At 35.0% G+C, this 26441-nt stretch overlaps 2 protein-coding genes and 2 long non-coding RNA genes across 10 annotated transcripts; 1 reads left to right on the top strand and 3 right to left on the bottom strand.

The window, feature by feature from the left end:
- Positions 1-224: 224 nt before the first annotated feature.
- On the bottom strand, positions 225-7137 carry LOC113310159. Of its 7 annotated transcripts, none has more exons than XR_003340993.1 (10): positions 6694-7137; positions 6542-6586; positions 5985-6244; positions 5685-5809; positions 5441-5591; positions 5082-5171; positions 1671-3949; positions 1498-1554; positions 1292-1383; positions 225-611 (listed from the first exon to the last, which is right to left on the bottom strand). It is a non-coding gene; the product is annotated as an uncharacterized LOC113310159 (long non-coding RNA). The 7 variants fall into 7 exon arrangements; XR_003340992.1 differs by having other exon boundaries at positions 4238-5171; XR_003340991.1 differs by having other exon boundaries at positions 1671-2726; positions 3829-5171.
- Positions 7138-11907: 4770 nt separating this feature from the next.
- Positions 11908-13749, top strand: LOC113308872. Its single transcript, XR_003340150.1, has 4 exons — positions 11908-12326; positions 12428-12500; positions 13059-13142; positions 13242-13749. It is a non-coding gene; the product is annotated as an uncharacterized LOC113308872 (long non-coding RNA).
- A 2112-nt stretch (positions 13750-15861) lies between these two features.
- LOC113314163 (bifunctional protein FolD 4, chloroplastic-like) lies at positions 15862-17118 on the bottom strand. The gene has a single exon (XM_026562926.1). It carries the CDS (start codon positions 17054-17056, stop codon positions 15926-15928), a length of 1131 nt encoding a protein of 376 aa, XP_026418711.1. The 5' UTR covers positions 17057-17118; the 3' UTR covers positions 15862-15925.
- A 964-nt stretch (positions 17119-18082) lies between these two features.
- On the bottom strand, positions 18083-20851 carry LOC113314162 (zinc finger protein WIP6-like). The gene is made up of 2 exons (XM_026562925.1): positions 20070-20851; positions 18083-19099 (listed from the first exon to the last, which is right to left on the bottom strand). The coding sequence occupies exons 1-2, from the start codon at positions 20763-20765 to the stop codon at positions 18638-18640; spliced, it is 1158 nt and encodes a 385-aa protein (XP_026418710.1). The 5' UTR covers positions 20766-20851; the 3' UTR covers positions 18083-18637.
- Positions 20852-26441: the final 5590 nt, after the last annotated feature.

Below are 26441 nucleotides of genomic sequence, written 5' to 3' on the forward strand. Positions count from 1 at the left end.
TTACGATATTTCCAAAGCGCCGCTATGCAGACACCTGGATTGCGTCGTTGATTTGATTTATTTTAATATTAAGAAATAAGTCAAATCTGATTGGCTGACTCCAGTTATTCTAACTGGGCTGAAATAGTCCTGATTCAAATTCAAATTATACTAAAATGAAACTCAAATTGCACTGAAATTCAAATGACAATTCAAATTCAAATGAAATTACTAAAATTCTCAAATTCAAGTGAAATTCGAATGACAATTAATATTAAAATATTAAAATTCAAATACAAATTCCAAATAAAACCTGAATCATCTAATAATAAATGACAGCTTCATTACATTGAATAAGTTTAGTCCAAAATCATTAAAAAGAAAAGGATTCAACCCCTATTATTAAGGTTTCTTAAAGAGAAGTGATACAATAAGTCCTAAAAAAATTTCAACCACAATTTCAGTCATTAGGACCTTTGCACCAGCTTGCTTGAGAGAAGATCCTGTAGAAGCACAACCCTTTCCAACATTTCCTTATCTAGCAGCAACAACGATCTCACCATCAACCATGACATCAGAAACCCTCATGAGACCATCGGAAAGAGAGTGACAGCATCCATGAAGGTCTCGAACTACATTCAGGAGAATAGTAAAAAGTAAGACCTTATATGCTAGGTTACATCACTAGTCGAACATAATATGAAAATAACACGAGTAACTTCATGACAGTAGATAGCTTTCATCATCTCCATCATATCTAATTTCACCATCACAACAATTGAACAAACTAGCTAGCAAAAAGATGGTGTAACCTACTGGACAGATTCCAACTAAATCAACTATGAAGTCGGAATACAAGAGCACTCAACATTGAATCAGTATAAGATTGTAGATGAGAGTAGCTTAGCTGCAGCTATCGTTCACTTAATAGCATTACTAATCTTATGACCCATCAGCGACAAGTAGTTGTGATGAGGAGTATGACTTACCCTTAGCATTGCTACGGAAGCACAGATTGCAGCACATAAGCCATACAAAGTAAATAAGGTGCGATAAACTCGGAGCACAGATTTTCATGAGAAAATACTAATAAAAGTCATTGTATCTCACCCTTCATTCCTGATGCCCAAACTTTTAGTGGTAGTGCAGATTACAGTATTAGGTAACCCTGCACCTAATGGTGCTTGTCAAGCAAGAGACTGGCCTGAAGTTTTACTAACAACACTACCAAAGAAGACCTATTCCATAAGAGCTAGATCATGTTCACCCTTTTAAGAGCCCTGAAAATTAGAAAAGTAGAGGAAAAACTTACATAGTAGTGACTGCAACCGTTTTCCAGGACCACCAACTGAAAACATCCGCCTCATTTCATTAGCAACCATAGTAAGATGAGCATCTTGAGAGCTTCAAAACATAACACAACGAGATACATAAGCACCAAACGCAAGGAGTTGAAGAAATAACCAAGCGAGAAGAGACCTGGATACCTAAAAACCACATTTAACTTCTTTGCAGTACCTCTATATCCTCATCTAATTGCTTCAAATCAACCATATCATCATCTGCATTTAGTGCCTGCCCAAAACACACCAGAAAAACATATCAAACTCTTTACCCTTCAACCAACAAACAAGAAAAGAAAGTAAGAGAAATTCTAGAGTCACATGGGGGACGCAGCAGACCAACTTTACCTTGTTGAGAAGTCATAGTTGATCGTGAGTGTAATAACTTATATCTGGTCCTTAATCTGCTGACTGCAAACTTGTAATGACTTGTCACAATATTTCAGAATCCACAGTTACACACACGAATAATGATCTATTTAGATAGACGGATGCTATTCAGATTAACAAGTTCATTAACAACAGAAAATAAAAAAGAAATTAAGTTTAGCTTGCTTCTACTCATAACAGGGAGAACCAAAATCTGTATAATACCAGTCCAGTATAATTGATAGAAATTCATAAAAAAATAGAAACAACACCAAGAGTGATTTGTTTACTAGATGTGCTTCCATCCTTACACGCCAACTTGCAATACATATGCACATGTGAACAAGAGAACTCAAAGCCCGCCCCTGAAGAATTTTCTCAGACCTGTACCAGGGCCGGTCCTGACTTTTTTTTGCCCCGAAGTGGACTAAATTTTTTTGCCCCCATAATTATATTAATTCTTTTACGCTGCAGCTTAACTTAGTGTAACAAGAGCATTTTTTAACTCTTCTTTTTATTTTGAGATCGTAATGTTTGCTTCCTTTTTAAGTGAAGGCGTGTCTTAAAGGAGGAAAAAAGGTAACTGCGATAAACAAAAATTTGAATAGTGGAATGAATGTACAGCGTATGATTTTTCGATCATAAATTGAACTACTAGATCCTATAATTTTTTGATAGGCAAATCTTTGAACATTGACATCAACCAATTGTGCCAGCAATCAGTTATGTCGTGCACAGAACAAGTCAATGCCTTATTAGCATATATACCTCCTAAATTCTGGTAGCTGCGATTTTTTTTCTAAGCCTGCAATAGGGAATTAAGGATTATTTAGTGGAAAGAGAAAAGAATTTCCAATTTAGTCCTAAAACTGTTCAATTTCTGCCCCATATATCACATATATTTATGAATAAGCCCCTAAAAATGTTTTTATTTTTGATAAAAACCCAAAACATAAAGCACTTATTTTGTTGCCCCCTAGGCCTTGATGCTCCAAAGTGGAGCTTTCCCTGCTTCCCCTTTGGGACCCGCCCTGCCTGTACAAATGCAAGCAGGCAGACTTTAGAAAATGCAGTTATGAATACAACTTGCAAAGAAGCAAGGAGAAATGAAACAAACGTAGAATCGAACACCACAATAGCACTTAACAATTCCATTATATATAACAACTGAAAACATAGAACTGCACAAGTAGAAGGTAAAACAGGTAAAGATACATACAAGCAAGACCTGCCAACAAGGGGCTAGCCAGACTAGAAAGTGCAAATCAGGCATTTAAAGAGCAACTAAGCTAGACAGCATTATACAAGAAGCATGAACAAAAATGAACTCTTAAATTCCCAAGAGTTATCGGATAGAAACAAGTAGACTTGTACTGGGCACAAATACATATATAAAGAAGGATCTCATAAGGAAAAGAGAACACGAGCTACTAAGTAGTTCACGGCACGGATCCAAACTTAAATTAAATAGAAGTTCGAAAGTGTAAGTATTGTGTATGCAGCACATCTAAGTACACGGCAGTTTTAAAGTTAAGTTAGACGACAACATAGTTCACTTTATCTAGCTTCCTATCATACTTATTAATAAGCAGGAAACATTCACTATGACCATTACAACAGATACAAAGTTCATAAAAAAGAGCAAGGCATATAAATGACTGTAAGCATATAAACTGCTCCATTACAAAGTTTAGTTGTAAAGCAGGGATTTTAGAATAACTTTAACAAGTGATACATATACTACTACTGTGTTTGGCTACTACCAGTAGCAGTGTAGGACCCAAGTTATTTACCCAAAATGTGCGTTGTAAGCATTCTAATAACCAATCACTTAATGGACCACCAACCTATTCAAGTTCTTAAACAAAATTTCCTAATCATTAGACTTAATATGATGCTCAACTATTATTTAGGCTGAAAGTAAAATTATTTCCTAAACCATTCAACTTAAAGTATGTGTACAATTAAAATAAGTGACCTTTAGTGCAGATGTGATTGAAGCATTGTGATTCATGAATACTACATACTTGAATAATAAGCAAGTGTGTGAAGGCTTATGGTAATACAGCTAATTCGCCACACGGCCCATACACTCTACATCAGCAGAATCCAAATGTTAAGAAAGCTGAGACTCAACTATGAGATTTAGTTGATTTCACCACTAGCAGCGAGCTAGTTACCATCACCACCAATGCTTTATCGAACTCATTGATTCCCTCTCCAAGCACCCAGCCACCACCACCATCAGTCCATACAACCTCCACCACCACCAGTGATAACCAAAAATTATCAATACAGCCCACTAAAACTAACAAATCAAACCCAATTTCAGACTCATAAATACCACATAACTCTTTTTTTTTTGACAAGAATTATAAACCCAACATCCGAAATCAGAATCCTTAAGAATACCCAATTTAGTTTGACAAAAATTCTGGATGACTTCTAATTACTTAATTAAAACAAGAGTAACACCAAATGACTTTAAATAATTTCATTAACATCAAATCCATTTGAAACAAGTTAAAGTGAAGGAGAAGTTATACTTGATTGGCTGAAAATCTTCAAAAAAAATGCAAGTGAAGATTTTAACTGTTCTTCTAAGAATTGCTACAATGAAAATCGAACGATAATTAAAACCCAGTCAACAAAATCAAACCTATATGATGAAGAATAGGGAAAAATTAAGCTGAAATTGGTTACAGAACAATAGAAAATGGGTTTTTTTTGAAGGTAAGGGTTTCAAAGAAATGGTACGACAAGAAGGGATTTTAATGGTTATTTTTCTTTCTGGTTCATATTGGTGGTTTTTAGGTTCATTAAGGTCGATTCTTTATGGTAATTAGCAAATGGATCCGGATAGATGAAGAAGGTCACAAGAAAAAATGGTTTCTCTCTGGTTCTTAATTTAGAGCTGAAGATAAGTAGATCTGACAAACCTAGGGTTCGATTTGGAGAGGAGAAGGAGAAAAAAAAAAAAAAGTAGATACAGCTTTGATATTTTATGCTGATCTAACAGCCTAAAATCTAAGAATTGAGAATATCATCTCCACAGTGTAAACAACAAGGTGAGGGAGAAGAAGAGAGGGAGACGAGAGAGGCGGAGAAGAATATGTTTTTTCTCTCTCAGTTGGGATAAGGTTGAGGTCTAATATTTGACACGAGAGCAAATCCTAATTCCCAACCAAACAAGGTGGAATATCGTACCACTGAAACAACACTACACGTAATGTCTTTATATAAGTCAACAAAATTCTAGCCATAACGGCATCTTGACTTTAGTCAGCTGCACAGTAAGTAAGTTGTTGGCTAAGTCAACAAAAGTCCTGATACGTCAATTTGGCCTTAGGTAACGACACTTTCTACATGTAGTTGAACCGCGAGATTTACTTGGTGTTGTTTCATTGTGTCTCAGATAGCCCATTCTCCACTAGTGAATTAAAAAATCTTGTCCATGTCTATGATTACGTCTTCCTCCAGCTGCACCCCATTAAACAAACAGTCAGTAGCAGATTATAATGTATTAATTTGGAACTGCAAGATATCACCATATAGCCATATTACACACAACAAAGATGTTTTGAGTTAGATCTTAGCTATTTAAGATTGAACTGCAATAAGAGACTGCATCATTCAAACAAATGATACAAAATCCTGCAGGAAAACTAGCAGGAGTGGTGAATCCTAGAAGCAAGCTATCAAATATGTATGTGTTTGACATACCATGTCTCATCCAAGCTGTGACTCACCTCTGTAACTTCAACAACTACAACTCTATGCTCAAAACAACAATCAACATCAGCACCTCTACTAGAAAGACCGATCAGACTTGGCCAATTTTAACTCGTATGGCGGTATATAACAGCATCCTTTAAGATTTTTATGCATAAAAAAATCCACCTGCAAAAAATCCAAAAAAAATGGATTCAAAACAATAAGATGAACAACACTTATAGTTAAACAATCCAACCATGTGTGTGCAGGTTTTGGTACCTCTACAAATGTATGACCAGGAGTCCCACTTCCACCAAAATCTCGATGACCAACGGTTACTTGACCAAAATATCCCTTTGAAAGCTTTCTTTCAGAGTTTCAGTGAACCAAGTTTCTACAGAGACCTGTAATAGAAAAAATTTCCAGTCACATATATGTAGCCGCTTCAACTGGCTCAAGTTTCAACTCACTTAAACCTTAGGCCATACGCATATGAAACATAATCTATTATGAGCTAAGAGCCAGGAATCAAACTCATTAGTACAGTTGTAATTCCATCTGACATAGCAATTGTCTTACCAGTTCAGTCCATACAACCTCCAAACACCCATTCACCACCACAAGTTCACACCATACAACCTCCAAACACCCATTAACCACCACAAGTTCACTCCATACAACCTCCACCACTAGCAGAGAGCTAGTTGCCAGCTCCACCAACGTTTTACCTCCACCACCATCAGTTTAGTCCATACAACCTCCACCACCAACTCTTTCTTCAAATTAAACACCCATTTATACCACCCACCAGTAGTTTCTCATTTTCTTTCATCATATTCCTAGCAACAAAAATTGTCCATACACAATAAAATAATTATCATACAAGCCTACTAAACTAACAAATCAAACCGATTAACAGAACCGTAAATACCACATAACTCATACAATTCTGTGGGACAAGAATTACAAATTCAAAATCCAACATCAGAATCATTGAGAAGACCTGATTTTGTTTGACAAAAAATATGGATGACTTCTAATTACTCATTAACATATGAGTAACACCAAATGACTTCAAATAATTTCATTAACACCAAATCCAATTGAAACAGGTAAAAGTGAGTGAGAAGTTATACCTGAAGGCTGAAGATCTTCCAAAAAAAATGCAAGTGCATGTTCTTCTAGCATTTTTCACAATAAAAAAAAGTGAATAATAATTATAACCCTGTCAAAAAAAAATCAAACCTAAATTGAAAAATAGGACAAAATTGCAAACTCTATCTTATACCTGATAAAGTTTGAAGAAAATCAAACTCCTAACAGCTAGCACCAAAAGGAATTGGTGAAGAAATAAAGAAATTGGGCTTCTTTGAAGATAAATAACAACTGAAAATGGGTTTGTTTTGAAGGTAAGAGTTTCGAAGAAATCGTTTTAGAAGAAAGGATTTTAATCGTAGTGGTTGTTTCTAGGTTCATGAAGGTCAATCCGTTTTGGTAATAGCAAACGGATCTGGAAAGATGAAGAAAATTACAAGAAGAAAATGGGATTTCTTTCTGCTTCTTAATTGAAGCATGAAGACGAGGAGATCTGAAAAATTCAGGGTTTCATATGGAGTGGAGAACGAGAGAATGCGAAGAAAGAAAGAAAAAAAGTTGCAACCTTTGAGATTTCGATACTGATTTATCAAACACGGTGAGGGAGAAAGAGATATTTTTCCTGGTTCTCTAAAGATGTAAACAAGGTGAGAGAGTAATAATGAAATATACGGAGAAATAAAGATAAAGATTATATTATCAGGACACATGGCGCCATATTAGTAAAGGTATATAAAGTAATATTATAGTTACTATATACCAAAGTGTCGCAGCATAAGTCAACTAAAGTCTTGGCATAACGACGTCTTGACTTTAGTCAAGGACTCAACAAGTGAGCATGGTTGTCTAAGTCAAAAAAAGTCATAACACAACGACAATTTGACTTCAGTCAACGCCACTTTTTGTATGTAGCTGCATCGTGATATCCAGTTTGTGTCGTTTCATTATGTCTAGTGGCAGAAATTCACGGACGTGAATTCTCTACTTACCCAATCTCCATCAACCATTAGTACACACACAAGTATGCATACTTTAGGTTTTCGGTTTTGGACTTATACATTAATGTGCAAAAACACTATGTTTATATTCAAGCATGGTTTCTCAATCTAAACTCTCATTTCAATCATTGAAACTTTCTTAGAGGATGTTATAATAATTGTTATTGAAAAACTATTTTCATCATATTGAAATAATTATAATGAAACATTCCAAGCCTACAACAAATGATTGTCTCACACAAATCATGTAAGATGTTACTCGGCAATTTTCAAATGATTAAGATGAACTTGACTGAAGCGAAAACTTACCAACACATATTTAGAGAAATATATAAGCGAGTTAATCTCATCTCGAAGTCTCAAATATGTATGAAGGAAAACTATCACAATACGACTTATGTCTCAAAAATAGAAGATAGAATAGAAATAGACTTTCCAAGTGATACATGAGTTTCAGTCTCCAATTGTTTGGATTCTGGATTTCCTTATGTATAATTTGAGTACAAGGGAAGTAGTTGTTTCCATGTTCCTTCTGATATCCACTTAAAATTGTTAAATTGTACTATTTCACCCACATTTTATTCACGTCAACATATACAAATCTTACATTGTGAACCTTAGAAACAACATGGTCATAAAATTAAATTTTATATGTGAAACTAAAATTTGAATCAAAATAAAAATTTTAATCTCTAAAAATTAAAGTTTGGATAGAAGATAGAACTTGGCACACTCGAAATCCTTGAAAAAAAAAACGTATTTACAGTTTTCCACCAACGTTCTACTATAACTCGCACAACTTGAGTTCTATGGTTTCATGAAATATAAACTTTTCCTAGGATATCTTCGCAATGATTGTTGAACAATTTCGGGGAGGAACCCAAACACTTTGGTTATCTCAGGCCACCCACCTCTTATTTTAGGTAAATCAACTCGCTCGGGATGGTTAGATAATTGCGTAGGTAATACACCAGGTCCAACTAGTTTTCTAACATTTGCAAACTCTTTTTATTTATATTGGATCCAGACGATATCGCTATCTGCAGTAGATTTTCCTTTATCTTTTTTGTTTATTTTTCTTTATTTATTTGTTTTAGAACTCATTTTTATGTAAAATATTGGAAGATAATTTTTCAACTCTAGTTTGCTCTCTAGAAGGGAAGAATTTTTCTGTGAAAGAAAATTGAAGAAAATGGTAATATTCTTACACGGTAGAGCACCGACCGCAAGCGATCGAGTTTACATCGTTGTCGGCGCAAACTCTATCGGCGGTCGAATTGAAATCGCTAGCAATCCAGTCTCAACCGCTCGGTAGAAACTCGATCGCTCAACTCTTTTTCCATAGCGGCGTGATCAGTTTTCCAGGCCAGCTAGCTTGGCATATGAGTGGGTTATATACCCCATTAGAACCAGCCTTACTGTTGTTAACTTTTCCGTGTAAAAAACAAGTAACATGGGTGATTGATAGTCCAAAAGTGAGGATCAAAGTTTTTAATTCAAATATATGTGCCTCGATCACAAAAAAAAGAAGCGAAGATTTCTATATTGGTCTCTCTAATTTATCTGGCTTATTTTAAACCCAACATATATCAAACCCAACAAACCATTTTTGAGTCAGTCTTTTGCTAAGACTTGGAGATTAGGAAAGTCTTTTGGCTTTATGCCCTTACGGGTAATGTTTTCAAATATAGATAAATATAAGAGCATCTGAATAGAAATTTCCATTCAAAAACATGTTTGTCGACATTGATCAACCAAAGATACTATACCAGTTCACCTAACAGTCAATTTTACATGATCAGTGAGGACATCAAGTTCACCAAAAATAATCATTTAGTGAAGATTGCTTTATCTTATATGGATTTAATATACTCTTGTTTTGGTTTCCAAACTCATCAGAAATTCACGGACGTGAATTTCTTCGCCAGTATGCGTACGGGTACGCATACTTAGGTAATCGGATTGAGTTGGTTTTGATTTCCAAACTCATCGGAAATTCTCGGACGTGAATTCTCCGCCAGTATGCGTACTTACCCAGTCTCCATCAACCATTAGTACACACACAAGTATGCATACTTTAGGTTCCCGGTTTTGGACTTATACATTAATGTGCGAACACACTACGTTTATATCCAAGCATGGTTTCTCAATATAAACTCTCATTTCAATCATTGAAACTTTCTTAGAGGATGTTAAAATAGTTGTTATTAACAAACTATTTTCATCAAAGCTATTTTCAAGATATTGAAATAATCATAACGAAACACTCCAAGCCTACAACAAATGATTGTCTCTCCCAAATCATGTAAGATGTTACTTGATTGAAGCGAAATCTTACCAACACATATTTCGAGAAATATATAAGCGAGTTAATCTCATCTCGAAGTCTCAAATATGTATGAGGACATCAAATTCACCAAAAATAATCACTTAGTGAAGATTGCTTTATCTTATATGGATTTAATACACTCTTCTAATTTGATATCTTTATGTATAAAACCGTGAAGTCCCACAAAAGTAATTGCGTAACAACTCCCTCATGGATATAATCTGATTTAAGTCAAGAATATCGTGCACGGTTTGACCTATTATTTTAAATAAGTCATTGCAATTTTTTATAGAATTTTTCCGGTCTCACGAAAAATCATTATGTCAGAAAAATTTTCATGCACAGATATATGAAAAGTGAAAACTACAGGGAGACTCATTCTCCCTGATGTCACTACAAGAAAACATGACTTTGGTGACGATAATTTTTGCGGCTAACAATTTTTCGTTGTTGAAGCTTAGTTATGGTGACCAAAATAATTTTTGTCACTGTTGTTAGATTTTCCGCGACAGGACTCGGAATTCGTCATTCATTAGTTTTTAGTGACCTCATTTAGAGATGAAATAATGTCTAATCACTAATAAGTTTTTTGTGATGATATATGTTCGTCACCATTTAATTATATTGTGATGATGCTACAAAGTTGACATAAATTTTTTTGGTGATAATCTATAATATTCGTTGCAAAAAAAAAAAAATTTACTGACCAAATTTATCCGTTACTAACTAGTTTGATAGTAACGAAACTAAAAGTTTGACACTATATTTTATTTTTAGTGATCGTCGGTTTTTTTTATTGCTAATATTTATATGGTAACAACGTCCAATCGTCACAAGAAGGAACATATGCAACAAAGTAAATTTTGTCGCTTTAGTCTTATTTACTGACACCATAATTTCACCGCAGTTCATGATTTCAGTGATTACTAAAATATAGTCACAAAAAATTCGTTATGAAGTCGAATATCAACTGAAGCTTTTGGAGAACTCCTACATCAAAAGGTAAATGAAGATTGAACCACCTATTTCTCAAGTAGTTATTCACGTTCTTGTATAACAAGAATTTCGAGTCAAGTTTATCTTGGTAATATCCTTTTCGAAATATAATGACTAAGCTTATGAAATTTTTTTCATACTTGATGAATTTCGTTCAAGAGAAATTTATTGTTCATAATCAAAATCGTGATTCAAGAATTATAATTTGAAAATAGCCTGGAACAATGATATGTGTCATTGATGTCATTCGAGAAGGTTTCGAATTGATTTAGAGAATAAATATAGAACTATTGTAAATCTGGATTCAGGACAGTATGCATACCAGTTCACATACAGGGAGAACTGTTATAGGTTTGTAGTCGTAGTACATGTACCCACTACACGTACCGACCTAGAAATAGTTCGGCAGCCACTTTGCGGTACGCATACCAGGTATCCATACCATAAAAATTATGTGGACTCGTGGACCTATAAAGGTACGCATACCTCGTAGACATACAATAATTGAACTTTTGGCTTTGAAACCGTTGTGGTATCAATACCCGGTACGCAAACCGAAAAAGTTCTGCATGATTTCGGAGCTCGTTTTTGTCTTAATGGTACACATATCTTAAAAACACCCACGATCGAGGCAGAGTACATGTACCTGGTACACGTACTTGCCATGTCGAATATTTTCAGATGCAAATAAAATTATTTCTAGGAGATAATTGGCATTTGAACAAATCTCTAAAAACACTACATAAGCATATTTGATCATATTATAACCTATGATTGTGACTCAAACATTTCAAAGCTTCATCTAACGGTGGATACTGATTGTTGGATCCAAAGCCACCTGATCTTAAACCTAAATAAACCTATGCTTTGAAAGTAATATAAAAGAGATCCTCAAGCAACTTGTATTTTTGAATCGTGACACTTAGGTGCAAAGTTAACCCCTAGATATTTGGATATCAATCAAATCGATGTCGGAAATAAAAATCGTCTAATCTCGCTACACTACAACTAAGGGATACAGATGTGGGAAGTACACGAATCACAAATCGTGACCATATATCCCGTTCTTTAGTACCCGAGGTTCCATTCCTTATATAATCGAAAAAGAGAAAGAAAACCTAAAATATGAACCTAATTGTCTCTTCGCCTCCATCTCTTCGCCTCCCCACCCTAAAATATGAACCTTTTCTGGTTTCATCAAACGTATCTGAAACTTTTTAACAAGATGAAGAAAAATAAAAATCTTGAAACACCGGTATGGTTTGTTTTGCAATTTTTTTCTCTGAAATTACCTTCAATTGATACATCATCCTGAGAGACGACATATCCAAGTGGTGGCGAGTCAAGGGTGCTTTTGAATTCACTATATCTTTTTAGATCACCAAAAACTATACAGGAAAGTTACTCATCATCTATTTCCTGCTACTTCTGCAATTCTGCAACAACTTCTTATTCAACTAGGTCGAAGTTCAGATGTTCAAAACGTTTTGAAACCTCCTCGTGGTAGTCCTCTGTCGGTTTAATCTGTTTCAATTAGTATTTTTTTATTTTTTTTGTAGTTTATTCCTTAACCGAAGTACTATTTTGTGTTAATTCGGCTGCAGGAAGTGAACATAGCAATCAAGAAGAAAACAAATGAAATTGAATAATAGAAAATGGTCATCACCGTATTTCATGGTAACCCTTTCTTTTATTAGATTTTAAAGGATATTATTATGCTTTGTTTTTCCATAATATATTGTTGCAATTTAAGTGTTTGTTTATATGTATCGACTAAATCACATCAGATGATAGATAAATAAGTGAATGATAACCGAAATCATAACACTAATTTCAGATTTGTATGACTGCACAAACTCTAAATTGAGCATTATAAATTGCTAATTTTCAAGTTTTTTCCCCTTGCTCACTTTTATTGATTATGCATGGTTTGATCTCTAGATTCTCAGCTAATTCTAGGTAAGGCGGATTCTGGCATTTGTGTAGTCTCCACTTTGAGAACTGTATACAATGGAAAGCCCAGTAAAGCAAGATAGAACTTCCCACATGAATGAATATTCTATGAATAACTGTTTTAGTGAATTTAAAATCTACTCTGATGTCTAATACATTTACGTTAATTAGGACTGAGATATGAAATCCTTCCATGTAGTTTATTTTTCTATTATAAGGAATTGATTATGTGATTAGTAATTGATCAGTTACAATCTTTTAATAAGTTTCATTTTGCGGCAGGAGGTATGTATAGGGTAACTTCTGCCTTTTGTACCACAATCAAAAGCTAATAGACGACAAATTTGTGCTTCAAGACTTTGGCAGGTACAAATACTGATATCTTTGGTCATGGTAATTCTTTGGATTATTGTTATTGGTGTTTAGGAATTTTACTAATTTTAAAGTTATTGATGGTAAATGCAGAACTTGTAAATGCCAACATAAGAAACATTTTGATGGATTTGGCTCCTCTTGGTTGCACTTTCTCATTACTTATGGAAAGTAGTTAAGGGAACTATGTTGTGTGACTTGCTCACCATTTATTTTTCTATAGATATATGCAGCTTCTTATGTATTGTTCCAACTTTTAAATTGTAGGAATTATTTGATGTTGGCTTGTTGCCTTTGGCGACCTAGTAACAAGGAAGGACATCATGCAACGCTACAAGCGTGAGCTGAAAGAGTTCAAGCTCAAGATAGCTAAGTATGCACACAAAATGAGACTATGAAAAAGTTAAAGGAAGACAATGAAAATTTCACACTGAACATGGTCCATGAGCAACAGAATCTGATGCTAGAGCGAAGCCATATGGAACAACTGTGTACACCGGATTAGGAGTCAGTGGTCAATTGTAGGCTTGGTATTGTATTTTTATTAACAATTAATTATTTGCTAGTATAGTTTATTTATCATATATCTTTAGTTTGGGTATTTTAATATTTTATTTTAACGGCAAAAAAAAAAATTAATTCAGCTAATATTATCTTAGTTGTTAGGCTACCAACCAAGAACTGTGTTTGATTTTTTGTATTTCAAATTTTATTTAAAAATATATTTGACAAGTAAATGAAATGCAATCCGACTTTTTACTAATATTATCTTATTATTGTTATTATTATTATTATTATTATTATTATTATTATTATTATTTATTGTGAAATATATTGCTTTGGAATTATCAGTGATAATATAGACTTGTCATGAAGAAGGTTTAATTGCAGATGGTGTAAATACATGAAAGAAGATGATGGTGTAAATACATGATTTTGATCAAGAGCCCCCGAATAACTGAAAGATAATGGTTTGCGTGGGAGTTAATGGAACATGAAAGAAGATGATGATGTGGTTATGACTGCATGACATGTTATTCAGTCTGTCTGCATAACATGTTATGCATTCGTGAAAATGGATGCATAACCTGTTATGCATCTACAAAATTTGTTGCATAACTTGTTATGCAGTCCAGAAAACCTGCATAACATGTTATGCGTCCGAAAATATGGCTACATAATGCATTATGCATCGAGAAAATAAATGCATAACCTGATATGCATCCGTAAATATGGATGCATACTGCATTATGCATCAATTTTTTATATGTACGGCTAAAATCAACCAAAAAAATGGTAATATAACTTGTTATAGATGCATAATTTTGTTATCCAAATGCATAATTTGTTATGCAGTGGAGAAAATGGTTGCATAATTCGTTATGCGTCTGCATAATGTGTTATGCATCGTTTTTGGTGACTGCATAATGGTTAAGTATCAAGTTTTCAAAAAAATTTCTTATAATGAGGATCACCTCTGATTTTTTCGTTAAAAAAAAAAATTTGATATTCTTGTTTGTACTCGTTGCGTAACTCTTTTAAAAAGATTTCCAACGATATAAAATTTGTAAAATTCTAAGACGCGGATTTTTGGATATGTTATATCCAAGTTGCGCTGCCAATTATGCTCCTGAAAAATTAGGCTGCATAACGAGTTATGCCTGAAAAGATAGTATGCATAGCTATTATATGAGTTGTGTATTGATTCATATAATAATTTCATATAATTATGGGTGTCATGGTATACAAAATTAATTGTGGGTCTGAGAATGAAAATATTATTTTTTTTGGGTCTCCCAGTAATTTTCCCATATGAAAATTCATGTGACATTCCTAGGCCTTGACCAACAATGGAAGTATATGCCGATAGTTTTGATATGATATGTGGCGGTGGTTCATTTTGGATGCTCCCCCACCCCCCGACAAAACATCGTGGAAATGAAACCCTACTTTTTTTTTTCTCGCATTAGTCGTATCACCACTTTATTTGATTCCCTCAATTTTTTTGATTGCTTATTTTTCAATACCTTTTTCAGTTGGGTCAAGCCTAACTCGATGAAAACCAATCAAAAAAATCCACAATCCCTATCTGTGTAAGCTAGCTATTGATCTCTCTGCTAAGTATGCTGTGTGCATGGAATAATATTGTCTGTAGAACCAAGGTATGTATACTGATTTGGATTATAAAAGAAAACTTAAAAAGTATAGAAACTCCAAATTTTCCTTTTAGAAAAGGATTGGAAGATTGCATAAAAAGAAAAAGAGATAGCAAAAGCTATAATTGTTTTTTGTTGTCCACAATGCTTCGAAAAATTCTTTTTACGTAACACCGCCCCCACCGCCCCACCAAAGACTCCAAAACTGTTCATACTTGCGATGGGTATATAATTTTCATTCTACTGATTAATGACATTAAAAAAAAAAGATCCAATGGTTTGCTGAGTTATATTATAGTGGTGTCTTAGATATATTAATGTTTCTCATTATTTTTTGTTCTTTGTGGTCAAAAATATTTTTGTTTTCCTCTTTGGGTGCCTTTTCTAGTCAAAAGATGGAATCGCAGTAGGTATTGAGCATAAAAGAGAGAAGTGAATAATACAGCAGAGGAATAACAATTATAACACCTATGAAAATAATTCACTGATAAATTTACTATTAAAACCTCTGAAAATAATTTACTGATAAATTTCTCTCTATAGAATTACAAAAGAATTCGTAGAATTAAATATGAGCTTAAAACCGAAAACATGGCATATTTGCACAGAATATGTCCCAAGTCATTCAAACTTAAGAGCTCTCTTACCTGCGAGAAGCGTGTTCGATAGAAGCATTGCAATAGTCATGGAATCCGCTCCACCGGGTACGGGAGTTATAGCTAAAGCTCTCTCACAAGCCTCATCATAGCAAACGTCTCCAACAAATCGATAGCCGAGATGACTTTTCCGATCGATGATTATATTATAGCCGGTGTCAATGACTATTGCTCCTGGCTTAATCCAGCAACCCCTCACTAGATATGCCTTTTCTGCAGCGGTGATAACGATATCTGCTTGTCTAATGATCTCTGCAAGGTTCTTTGTTCCAGGGTGCACAACAGTGACCTTGGCAGCATCTTCCCTTTGTAGTAATACTGCGGCAGCAGGTGCAACAATGTCATTACCACTACCATTACCAATTACAACTACTGATTTCCCCTTTATACGAATTTCATATCTATGCAGTAATTCTATGCATCCTTTGGCTGTACATGGAATTAAGGAAGGAAATAAAAACAGCGGCTCATGATCTCGCGTGGAAAGAACCCCATTGTTTAGTGGATTATATCCATCAACATCTTTCTCAGCTCTAACAGCATTCAAGATTTTTGCCTTATCCATATGGCGAGGTAAAGGCAGCTGAATGTGGATGCCATGAACAGAAGATTTCTCATTGAATTGAGAAATACGCTCGAGAACTTCTTCTTCTGTGGAATCCTCTTTCAAACAAACTACGTCGGTTTCGATCCCTACTGCTTCACAAGCCTTGAACTTATTGGCAACATGAACCGGCGAGTGATTACTATCCCCAACTTGAATAATAGCTAACATTGGTGTGACACCAATTTCATCCCTCATCCTCGATATTTCAATGGAGATTTCATCTCCGATTTGTTTCGCAACCGCCTTTCGGTTCAGTTTCACCGTTGGAATTTTTGTACTCGTTGGCATTGCCACAGCAGTAATACTAGAATTACAACTTCGACGCTGCATACTGATTGAGGTACCAAATCCGGCAGGATTTCGAGGTTTGCAAGAAAGAAAAGATGGTGGTAGTCTTAGACGAAGAGAACCGCTCTGGGTTGTATCGAATTTAGAAAGACGCGCTGTTGCTGTGGATGAAGAACAGTTCGAAAATATTGTTGACGCCATTGCTCATGTGAAGATGATGAGAAAGATGGCTTAGAATATTAGGGTTTTCAGAGAGTAATTGATGCAAGTAATGTAGCTAGCTGCTTCTCTCATATATGTATTAAAAGAAGAAGCAAACAGAGTCATACTCGGGTTCCAATTTCTTTGCACGATAAGAATAGGATTCTTCATCAACAAAGTATAGCTAAATAAGAGAAACCGTTTTGGTCTCAGAACAGGATTCTTCATCAACAAGTATTGCTAACTAAGAGAAACCGTTTTGGTCTGAAACAATACGACGGGTGTTAGGGCCGGTGAATATCCGGCGGTCCAATTAATACACCAAAAAGGCAGCCCAAGCGCATCAAGGTCATTTTGAACCGAGAGCAGCCTTACACCTCATAAAGGAACATAACCATCCACCATTGAGTTTTTCAAGCCTAACTAACCAACGACAAATTCGCATTGTCAAGCTTCCGTATTTTGATTGCATCAATATTCTTCGTCGTACAAGCAGGTACATGCACTGACTGGGTAATACCTAACTAAAAAGACTAGTTCACACTGATGGTTTCACAGAAGAACTCGAAATTTTCCTTTTAGAAAAGCAAAGAATCACGAAAAGGGAAAGAGATCCAGAAAAGCTATATGCAGTTATTAGTAAAGCATGACCGAAATGATATGTCTTGCTTTATATATATCTAATGTATGTTCATCATTTCTGTTTTGAAGATAGAACTTCATCATTCCTGTTTCCCGTATTAAAATGTTGCTGTCCATCTATAGCTAGCTTTTTTTCTTCCAGTAAAAACAACTTCTTTTGGGTGGCCTGAACTTACAGCATCATGCCCTACATGGAAACCTATAACAGAGAAAAGGCAACAAAACTGCAGAGGCATCATGTTGCATAAGCTAAGATAAGTTAACAGGGAATGAAGTTAACTGCCGAGTAATCTAATTATCGACAATTTCTATAGTCTGGGAATGAAGTTAAGTTAACCCTACTATGTATGGAAATATAGATTACTCAGCAGTTAGCACATAAAAAACTAAAAATACAGATGCGTAATATTAACGTAAGATGTGAAAAATTCATTTTAATCCATTATTACATTCCTTTAAACTGAAACTCCAATTCTACAACTGATAGACGAACGAACAACCTAGGACGTTACCTCATTAGTCCATAATGAAGTGGATGAATTTTCTTCCTTGGCAGAAAGATGAAAATAACTTCTGATCTTAGAACATACCTGAGAATTCGATATTTGAAGAAAATTCAACTACTTCATGAATCGTATATACGAGGTAGTCATCCTTGTTTCGCTATTAACTATATATAACTTAACTTATTACTTACTGCTGCTCACCGTTGTGCATATGCTCGGTAACAAACCCCCCTCTTTTTTTTCTGTGTTAACATCTTGCAACTATTCAACACTTACTGGTTCCTGAGTTTTTTGTTATTGAGCACAAGCTTAGATAAGCTAAGCGCATTTAACTACGAATTAAAAGCTGAACCTTTTATACCTATAAATAAAGAACTTAGTGCATGCGATCAATAACTCTGTATTAGGCATGAATTTTCAGTTACCGACATGTTCAATGTGATCCTCCTGCAGAGCGCAATTCATCATCATCGGATTCCATGTCAACGGTTTCTTTCTGATCACAATCTTCAAAATCCTTGTGACAAGGGTGAGGAAAGTGACCCTTTCCAAATGACCTAATATGATCTTTGAGTGATCTTTTATGCTTAAAATCCGATCCACAGGTACAATACCACAACTTTCCGCAGTTCTTTTCATGTGTTCTCCAATCTCCCCTAACCGCAAAGGACTTCCCACATTTTCTACACATGAATGGCTTCACTCCATGCTTTCTTTTGTAATGCGTTTGCAGAGTTCTAAAGTCCTTCAACGGCTTAGCTCGAGGATGATTAATATTGTTCTTACATCCATGAGCACAACAATAACAAGGTAGCCTTAACATAGCTGTTGGCTGAACCCCTCTAAGCGACTCTGGCCCTTTTCTGTATTGTGATCCATGCCCCCACATGTGCATCTATTTACAAAAACCAAAGTACGTACTGTTAATCAGCGAACAATATCGATGTTTATATAATCTTACTTTGCTTTGTTTGCAGGAAAAAGGAAGAGATAAAGCTAGAAGAATATAATTAAAGCATGCAGCAATTTAGAAGTTGCATTTAAGAATGATTACCGATGACCCATATATATGGTCTACAGAAAAGGGATGTGTTATCTTGCTAGTTTTCAAATGATCATACATATATCTTTTAATCGTATATACACTTACTAGTGGGAATATAATCTATTGGTCGATATATGGTTTTTATGTGCATGGAAATGATATAATTTCACCCCTTTTATGACGGAAGACATCTTGTTCGATCGAAAAATATCAGATGATGGCCAGAAGATAAAATTTATACGTATTCCCAATAAAAATCCTAAATATAGCAATGTTTGGAGACCTAGTTAACAAAACAGGTACTGTTCGAATGAAGTAATTCAAATTTCTTCAATCATTCATACTCATACACACGGACTTACTATGTCGACTCCTTCCCCCACCATGCCGCGTATTACTTTAGTGTCTATGAATTTTACCCTAACAGTAGCTAGCTTTTCTCTCTAGCTGGCTAGATTAACCTTGTGGTTAATTAGTTGGAGAACTGGTGAACTGAATAAAGAAAAAATGAATCTAGCTAGAATAAGTAAAGAAGAAAAGTGTAATCCACTATGAATTTCGACCTAGCGAAAAAGGATTTCTATACGATCGAAAAAGGATTGATTGCCAGGTTTCAGTTGCAGCCTTAATTGTCTGATGGAGTATGTTCTTTTGTAAATTGATCAGAGTATTATGGTCGTACCGAGCAACAAAAAAAAAAAAGAAGAAGAAGATTATCATCGTTTGATTTATATATAAAAGCGATCACGTGTGTGTATAGACGAAAACTTAATAATACTAAAAGGAGAAGAACTTAAAGTGAAAGAAGCTTATTACAAACCTGCATATTGTTGTATCTATTGAAGGTCTTATTGCACACCGAGCAAGAAAATCTAGTTGGTCCAATAAGTATTTGAGCTGGTGTAGGGATCCAAAATCTACTGATCTGCTGCTGATCATTAGTAGTTGTACTACAAGTACTATTATTACTTAAATTACCACAGCTTTGATCAAAACTTATCATCATCCTATCACTCATGGGTTTATCCTCTTTATCGCCATTATAGCTCGCCAAAGATGGCTTCACATGCATCATCTGACCATTAGAGTTGTTAAGTTGCATACTATCTCCAACTTTAGGTAAACCAATGTGTAAAGCTACAGTAACATTGTTCTTATCATGATTCCCCAGAAGCTTCTCTTCTTTAACATCAACATGAGTGTTATGCTCGCCATCCTTATGTCGGCAAAGAGATATACTTGACTCTTCTTCTTTGGGTTGCTTATTGATATCATCTGTAAACCTACTTAGAAGTGGTAAACATATGGAGCCGCCTTCTTGTCGGTACCGACGATGAATGGATTCTTTCTCTTGTTGATCCTCATCGTGTGGTTCTTTCTGTTGTTGCCTCTGATAGTTATTTACTATAGAAGACGAAGAAGAAGATGATGATTTACAAGGAGAAGAAATAGAAGGTGATGGCTTGAGCCATTCAATGAAGGTCGGAGCAGTAGTTTGATGAAAGCAGTAATCCATGCTTAACTGTTAGCTTCATGGGAATTGTCCTACTAATTAGTAGTTATCTATATATGTGTGAAACCAAATACATGTACCTAATATGATGGTTAATTTTGAAAGTTCTTTTTCATGGTTTTCTCTATCAAGAAAGAAAGTAAAACTTTTTCTAAAATCAATATCTTTTCCTCTTTTTTTTTCCTCTCTTTCATTTCTTAATTTTCTTTTTACTGTGAGCGAAAGGTAAAGCGAGAAATTGCAATTAGTGGTGGGTTAGGAGAAATGACATGAACAAATGATACTTCTTTAAATAAAGAAAATTTTAAAACCCTACTATGTCTCATAATTTTTATCAAATTTCGAGACTATCGACAACAATCCATGAGTATTTCTCTATGTTAAAATCAAAATTTTCCCGTAGATTCTTTAAAATAATAGTGGCTTTATCTAAGCTGTGAATATCACGGAAAATTGACCTACGCGTTCAAGGTGATGGATGAATACTATCGATGTTCTCCTTTTTTCTTGTACCCAGAGACGAGTACATTTCCCTATCTGACTCTACATTTTCCTATCTGAGTCTACGGTTCAAAATATGAATCCTTCAACCTGCAGACAAGTACTTTAACTATATATATAAGAAGCTCCTTCTTCATCCGAATCTTGTTGGTAAGACCAAGAAGGAAGACACTTCCGTTAGCCCACTATAGCAAGAGAGGGGGTTCATCGACCTATATTTTTAGTGAGAACGGAGATTTCTAATGATGCCAAAGTTCTTGCAGCCAAGTATTAGTTAACAAAGAACTCATCCCTTCAATTTTGGAGGGGAAAAAAAAAACCGAAGACAGAAAAGAGTTTGATGTTCAAAATTCTTTTGTTATTATTTAAGTCCCAAATACCATCATTAAATAATTCTATATAATGGCAAAAACTCAATAGATTAACTTACTTTCAAATACAAAATGAATAATATCAAAGAAAGTAAAATTTTGTATAAATCTTCAACAAAAAAGAGAGAGCATGTGTTGAAAAATCTATATTAAAATATTCAAGAACAATGAAGCAAAAATAGAGAGTTAAATATCACCTTCTTCTTTTTTCAAAGGGTTGTTTAATACAAAACTTTGAATGCTTTTCACCTAAAAAAATAAATCAGTGAATTCTTGATAACTTAGCCTGAACTGAACTCAACAGTAAAATTGCAAGCTATTTACCGACATAATCTAGGGCGGATTGTATGGAGCTATTGATCAAATCTACCTTTTCCTTTATATAGACTAGCTATCTTCTTTTGTTTTGTTAAAATGTTAAGGGCACCTTTTTAGTACTGTTGTCTTTGATTAATCCATCACTTTTTTTTATTTTGTCATGTGTTGTTCCTTTCATAGAAAATTAGCTCCACTTATATAATGCTTAGATATGCGAGGAAGTATCTGGAAAAATTTGTGCCATCCTTTTCACTGTTTAAATATCCAAAAACGAAAAATACAGTAATTTTTTTTAACAGCTGTTGATAACAACCTCCCGAATACAAACCAGAGTATAAAGAGAAAAAATGAACAAATCAGAATTGATAGTCCAATAGTACAGGGGACACTTCACAGTTACATTATCAGCAACAAGCATAAATTTTATGGTAATCAACAAGTGTGAAAGAGTCTAGTTTTCGTTAGGCTTAGGTAATGCAGGTGTAGTTGATTAGAGATTTTATATTTAAGATGGGATAGGTAGTAGGTGTGAAAGTTTTGATTCATGAAATTGTTTTTTCTACTTTTTTTCTTCATTGGGTGTTTGAATGAATCAATTTTAATGTTGGAATTTCTTGTAAAGTAGAAATTAACAAGAGAGAATACTACATAGAGAAGGAGTGCATGTAATGATAAAAGATTTTTTATAAGCATTTCTAAACTTTTGCATTTCAAGGTGTCTTAATATCTCTATGCTTTTTCTTCTTTAAATGATTCCTAATTTCAACTTTATGTTTTTGTTATTTCTTTTCTCACATTTTTACTTACCCTTAAAATAACTATGGGAGACAAGACTTTCTAACTCAATCAAATGCATGTATGATTAGTCATCTAGAGATATAGCTAGTTTTTACAACAACCACATTTGGAACACAATCGTTGAATCAGTTGGACTTCTATGATGAATAGAGTACCCCCTAGCTCATATGAATTCCAAAAGTGTAAGCGTGTGCTTTGATTGATGCATGAATGGATGACGATGGTTAAACAAAAGTTGACGTGTTCATTTCATCAAAGGGGACACTCAATTCACGGGAAATTGGAACTATGTCTTGGCACCAGGGAATTTAATTTCTGCACATTTTCTAAATTGGAACTATGTCTTGGCATCAAAGGGGACACTCAATTTTATTTTACCAACTTTACTTTTTAAAAATAATATACACGGAGGCGTAAAGTTCCTAGTTCCAGAAGTAGTGTTTTTTTTTTCTTAAACGTATGCCCGGATAAAACTGTTAACACTTTTTCCAGAAGTGTCCACAGAAAGAATTATTGTAAGTGTCATGTGACTAACTAAAGTCCATAGATAAATGCATCTTAATTAACTTGACGAACAATGGTTAAAAACTTGTGAACTTATATAGCGCTCAGATAAACGCTCACTTGTAGCAATGGATCAAAGTGTGATTTTATCTGAAAAACATTTTTTACATGTGATAAACATCTCCTCCCGTTCAAATCTCGAATCAGATTTAGGTTCATGAATATTTGCGAATAGGATACAGACAAGACCATATGCACATCAGTGATCGCTTCTCGAATCCTATTCGGTTGAGAGCGGGGAGCGACCAGCTGGGCTAAAGAACTCGTAAATACTTGGCTAGTAGTCCGTTAGAGTCACTCTAGTCAGACTAAAAATGACTTATACATGATGAAACTATAATTTAAACATTACCAACGTCATTTAAACAAAGAATCAATAGTGAAGATTAAAGATTGAAATGGATTTTTGGAATATATTACAAACATTGAACAATGTACCAAATATGCTCCTTGTTTAACTCGTTAACTCATTTTGATCTAAAGTCATCATTAGTCGTCCTCAATGAAGAATGAAGAATAGAGAATCGATTTGGTAGAAGACCGAGCAGCGATGCAAGCAGGATTAAAAATTAAGGTGCGCTAAAATAGATGGTGGGCTAAGTATTTAGTTTCTAGGAGGGCTATCCCCTACCCCTTAAGTATTACTTTTCAAAGCCTAAATTTTAGCTCATTTAGAATTTTTTAGGGCAGTTGGAGCACCAGCTTGCCACCCCTGGTTCCGTCGCTGGGAGGAGTAACGAGTACTCACGAGGAATTTGGATGCGGAGGGGAATTTGCCTACTCTACCTTAGGCTTTGGGCTTAGACTGGGGCTCCTTTTTAAGTTGGTATATCTCCAATGGGCCCCTTAACACTTTACTCAAACCCTAAGTGGTAGCTACCAGCTACCTTTCTTTCCCCTTGAATCTCCGTTGATTGCGAATTCGAATATTACATAGAAATTCCTAAGGAAAGAAACACAACACATCAACAGGGAAGGAGGGGATAGTGGCGAGAAGTCATTGTCATCGTCATCTTCTTCTGATGTGACCAAATCATGCCTTCAAACTCTTAAATCACTTCCCCGTCTCCACTTTCGTCTTAGACCTTTGAAAGATGGTCAAAATTGGTAGCTCTCAAACAGGATGAAAATCTGCATAATTTAGCAGAAGATATCATAATCCAACAAACATGGTAAATTATAATGTTTGCGGCAGTTGCATCATGCCTACAGAGATTATATATGATCATTTACGATGAGTTCCTTGGAGCTGATACCAAGGGCTATAAGTACCTAGGCCGGTTTGCTTAACTTCACAGCTACTGCCATATGAAGGTAAGCATTTAGCTGTAAAGATTCCCGTGCTAGATTATTCCCTGAGTGTTTCGCACTTTAGGACCCCTTACCCCTCAAACTCAAACCAGCTGCTCGTGGTATAGCTAGATATGATCGTCTAGATCATGAACCCAATTGCGTAATTGCATGTGCACAGTCAAATCCCTAATCGTTGTGTCACTCGATTCTTGTTAGTGAACTGACAGTAAACGTAGCATTTGAAATGCTTTCAGGTGAGCTCCTATGTTTGTACTATCTTCAGAAGTCTCTTTTCTGTGTCAACTTGTTTTCATTTTGATTTTTGAGGTCGACGGTTTGCTATCCGAAAATATACATATACTGCTAAGTTACCCTCGTTATCTCCCACGGAAAATAAAGAAAATTGGGTAACACAGTTTTTGGTTTCTCACATAACAGTGTGAAGGTTGATGATTTTATCATGTATATATACTGATTGTTGTTACATAACAAGAGTAAAGATCCTAATACTATAAATATATCAAAGGAATTAAATATAATTACAACATATTCTTAATCACATATAATCTTCTCTGCATGCATTGATCTTCTTTCCATATTCTTCTTTGCATGACATCAATCACGTATTATCTTGCATGTACCAATATTCCTTCCATGTTTAGATTGCATGTATTAATCTTCTTTCCATGTTTAGATCATTAAGTAATGGTAGTGATTGATATTATCTTTCTTTCTGTAAATATGTATACGTGAACAAATTTATCAAGGGACTGATAAATCTAATACCCCCCTCAAGTTGGAGCGGGAGAGCCTGAATGGACGCCCAACTTGCCAACCAGCCGCCCAAATTGTTGTGCTCCTAGTGGCTTGGTGAAAACGTCAGCGAGTTGATCAGAAGATGGGAGATATTTTGGCAAAATCAACCCGTTCAGTAACTTCTCACGAACAAAGTAACAATCAATTTCCATGTGTTTTGTACGTTCGTGGAAAACAGGATTTTGGGCAATGTGAATTGCAGCTTGATTATCACAGGAGATGGTGATAGGTAAAGGACAAGGAATATGCAAGTACTTGAAAAGATAACGTAACCATTGAAGTTCAGCCGTAAGATTACCCATGGCACGATATTCAGCTTCAGCGGAAGAGCGAGCAACAGTGGGTTGTTTCTTTGATTTCCATGAAATAGGACTAGAACCTATGGAAACAAAATAGCCTGTAGTAGATCGTGTAGTAATTGAACATCCTGCCCAATCCGAATCAGTGTATCCATGTAATGAGAGTACACTGGAGGAAGAGAGAAAAATACCATGTCCAATTGTACCTTTGAGATAACGAAGGACACGGTGAGCAGCATCAAGATGAGTTGTATGTGGATGCTGCATAAATTGACTTAAGTAATTGACCGCGTATGTAACATCAGGACGAGTGATAGTGAGATATAAAATGCGACCAATTACACGATGAAAAGAGCTTGGATCAGTTAAGCTTTTCCATCTGTAGGGAGCAATTTAATATGTGTGTCCATGGGAAAAGATGAAACACGAGCTCCAGTGAGACTTGAGTGTTTTAGAATATCTAGGACATATTTTCTTTGACAGAGAAAAATACCTTTAGGAGATCGAGAGACTTCAATTCCTAAGAAATATTGTAAGCGACCTAGATCCTTAATGGAAAAATGAGAGGCAATACGTTATTTAAGAGAACAAATGAAGTTATCATCTGTGCCAGTGATGATGATATCGCCAACATAGACAAGAACAAAAATAGAGGTAGAACCCCGATAATATGTGAAGAGAGAATTATCACATAGAGATTTTGTAAAGCCTTCATCTAA

Source organism: Papaver somniferum, chromosome 9, assembly GCF_003573695.1.
Source record: "Papaver somniferum cultivar HN1 chromosome 9, ASM357369v1, whole genome shotgun sequence".
Taxonomy (NCBI): Eukaryota; Viridiplantae; Streptophyta; class Magnoliopsida; order Ranunculales; family Papaveraceae; genus Papaver; species Papaver somniferum.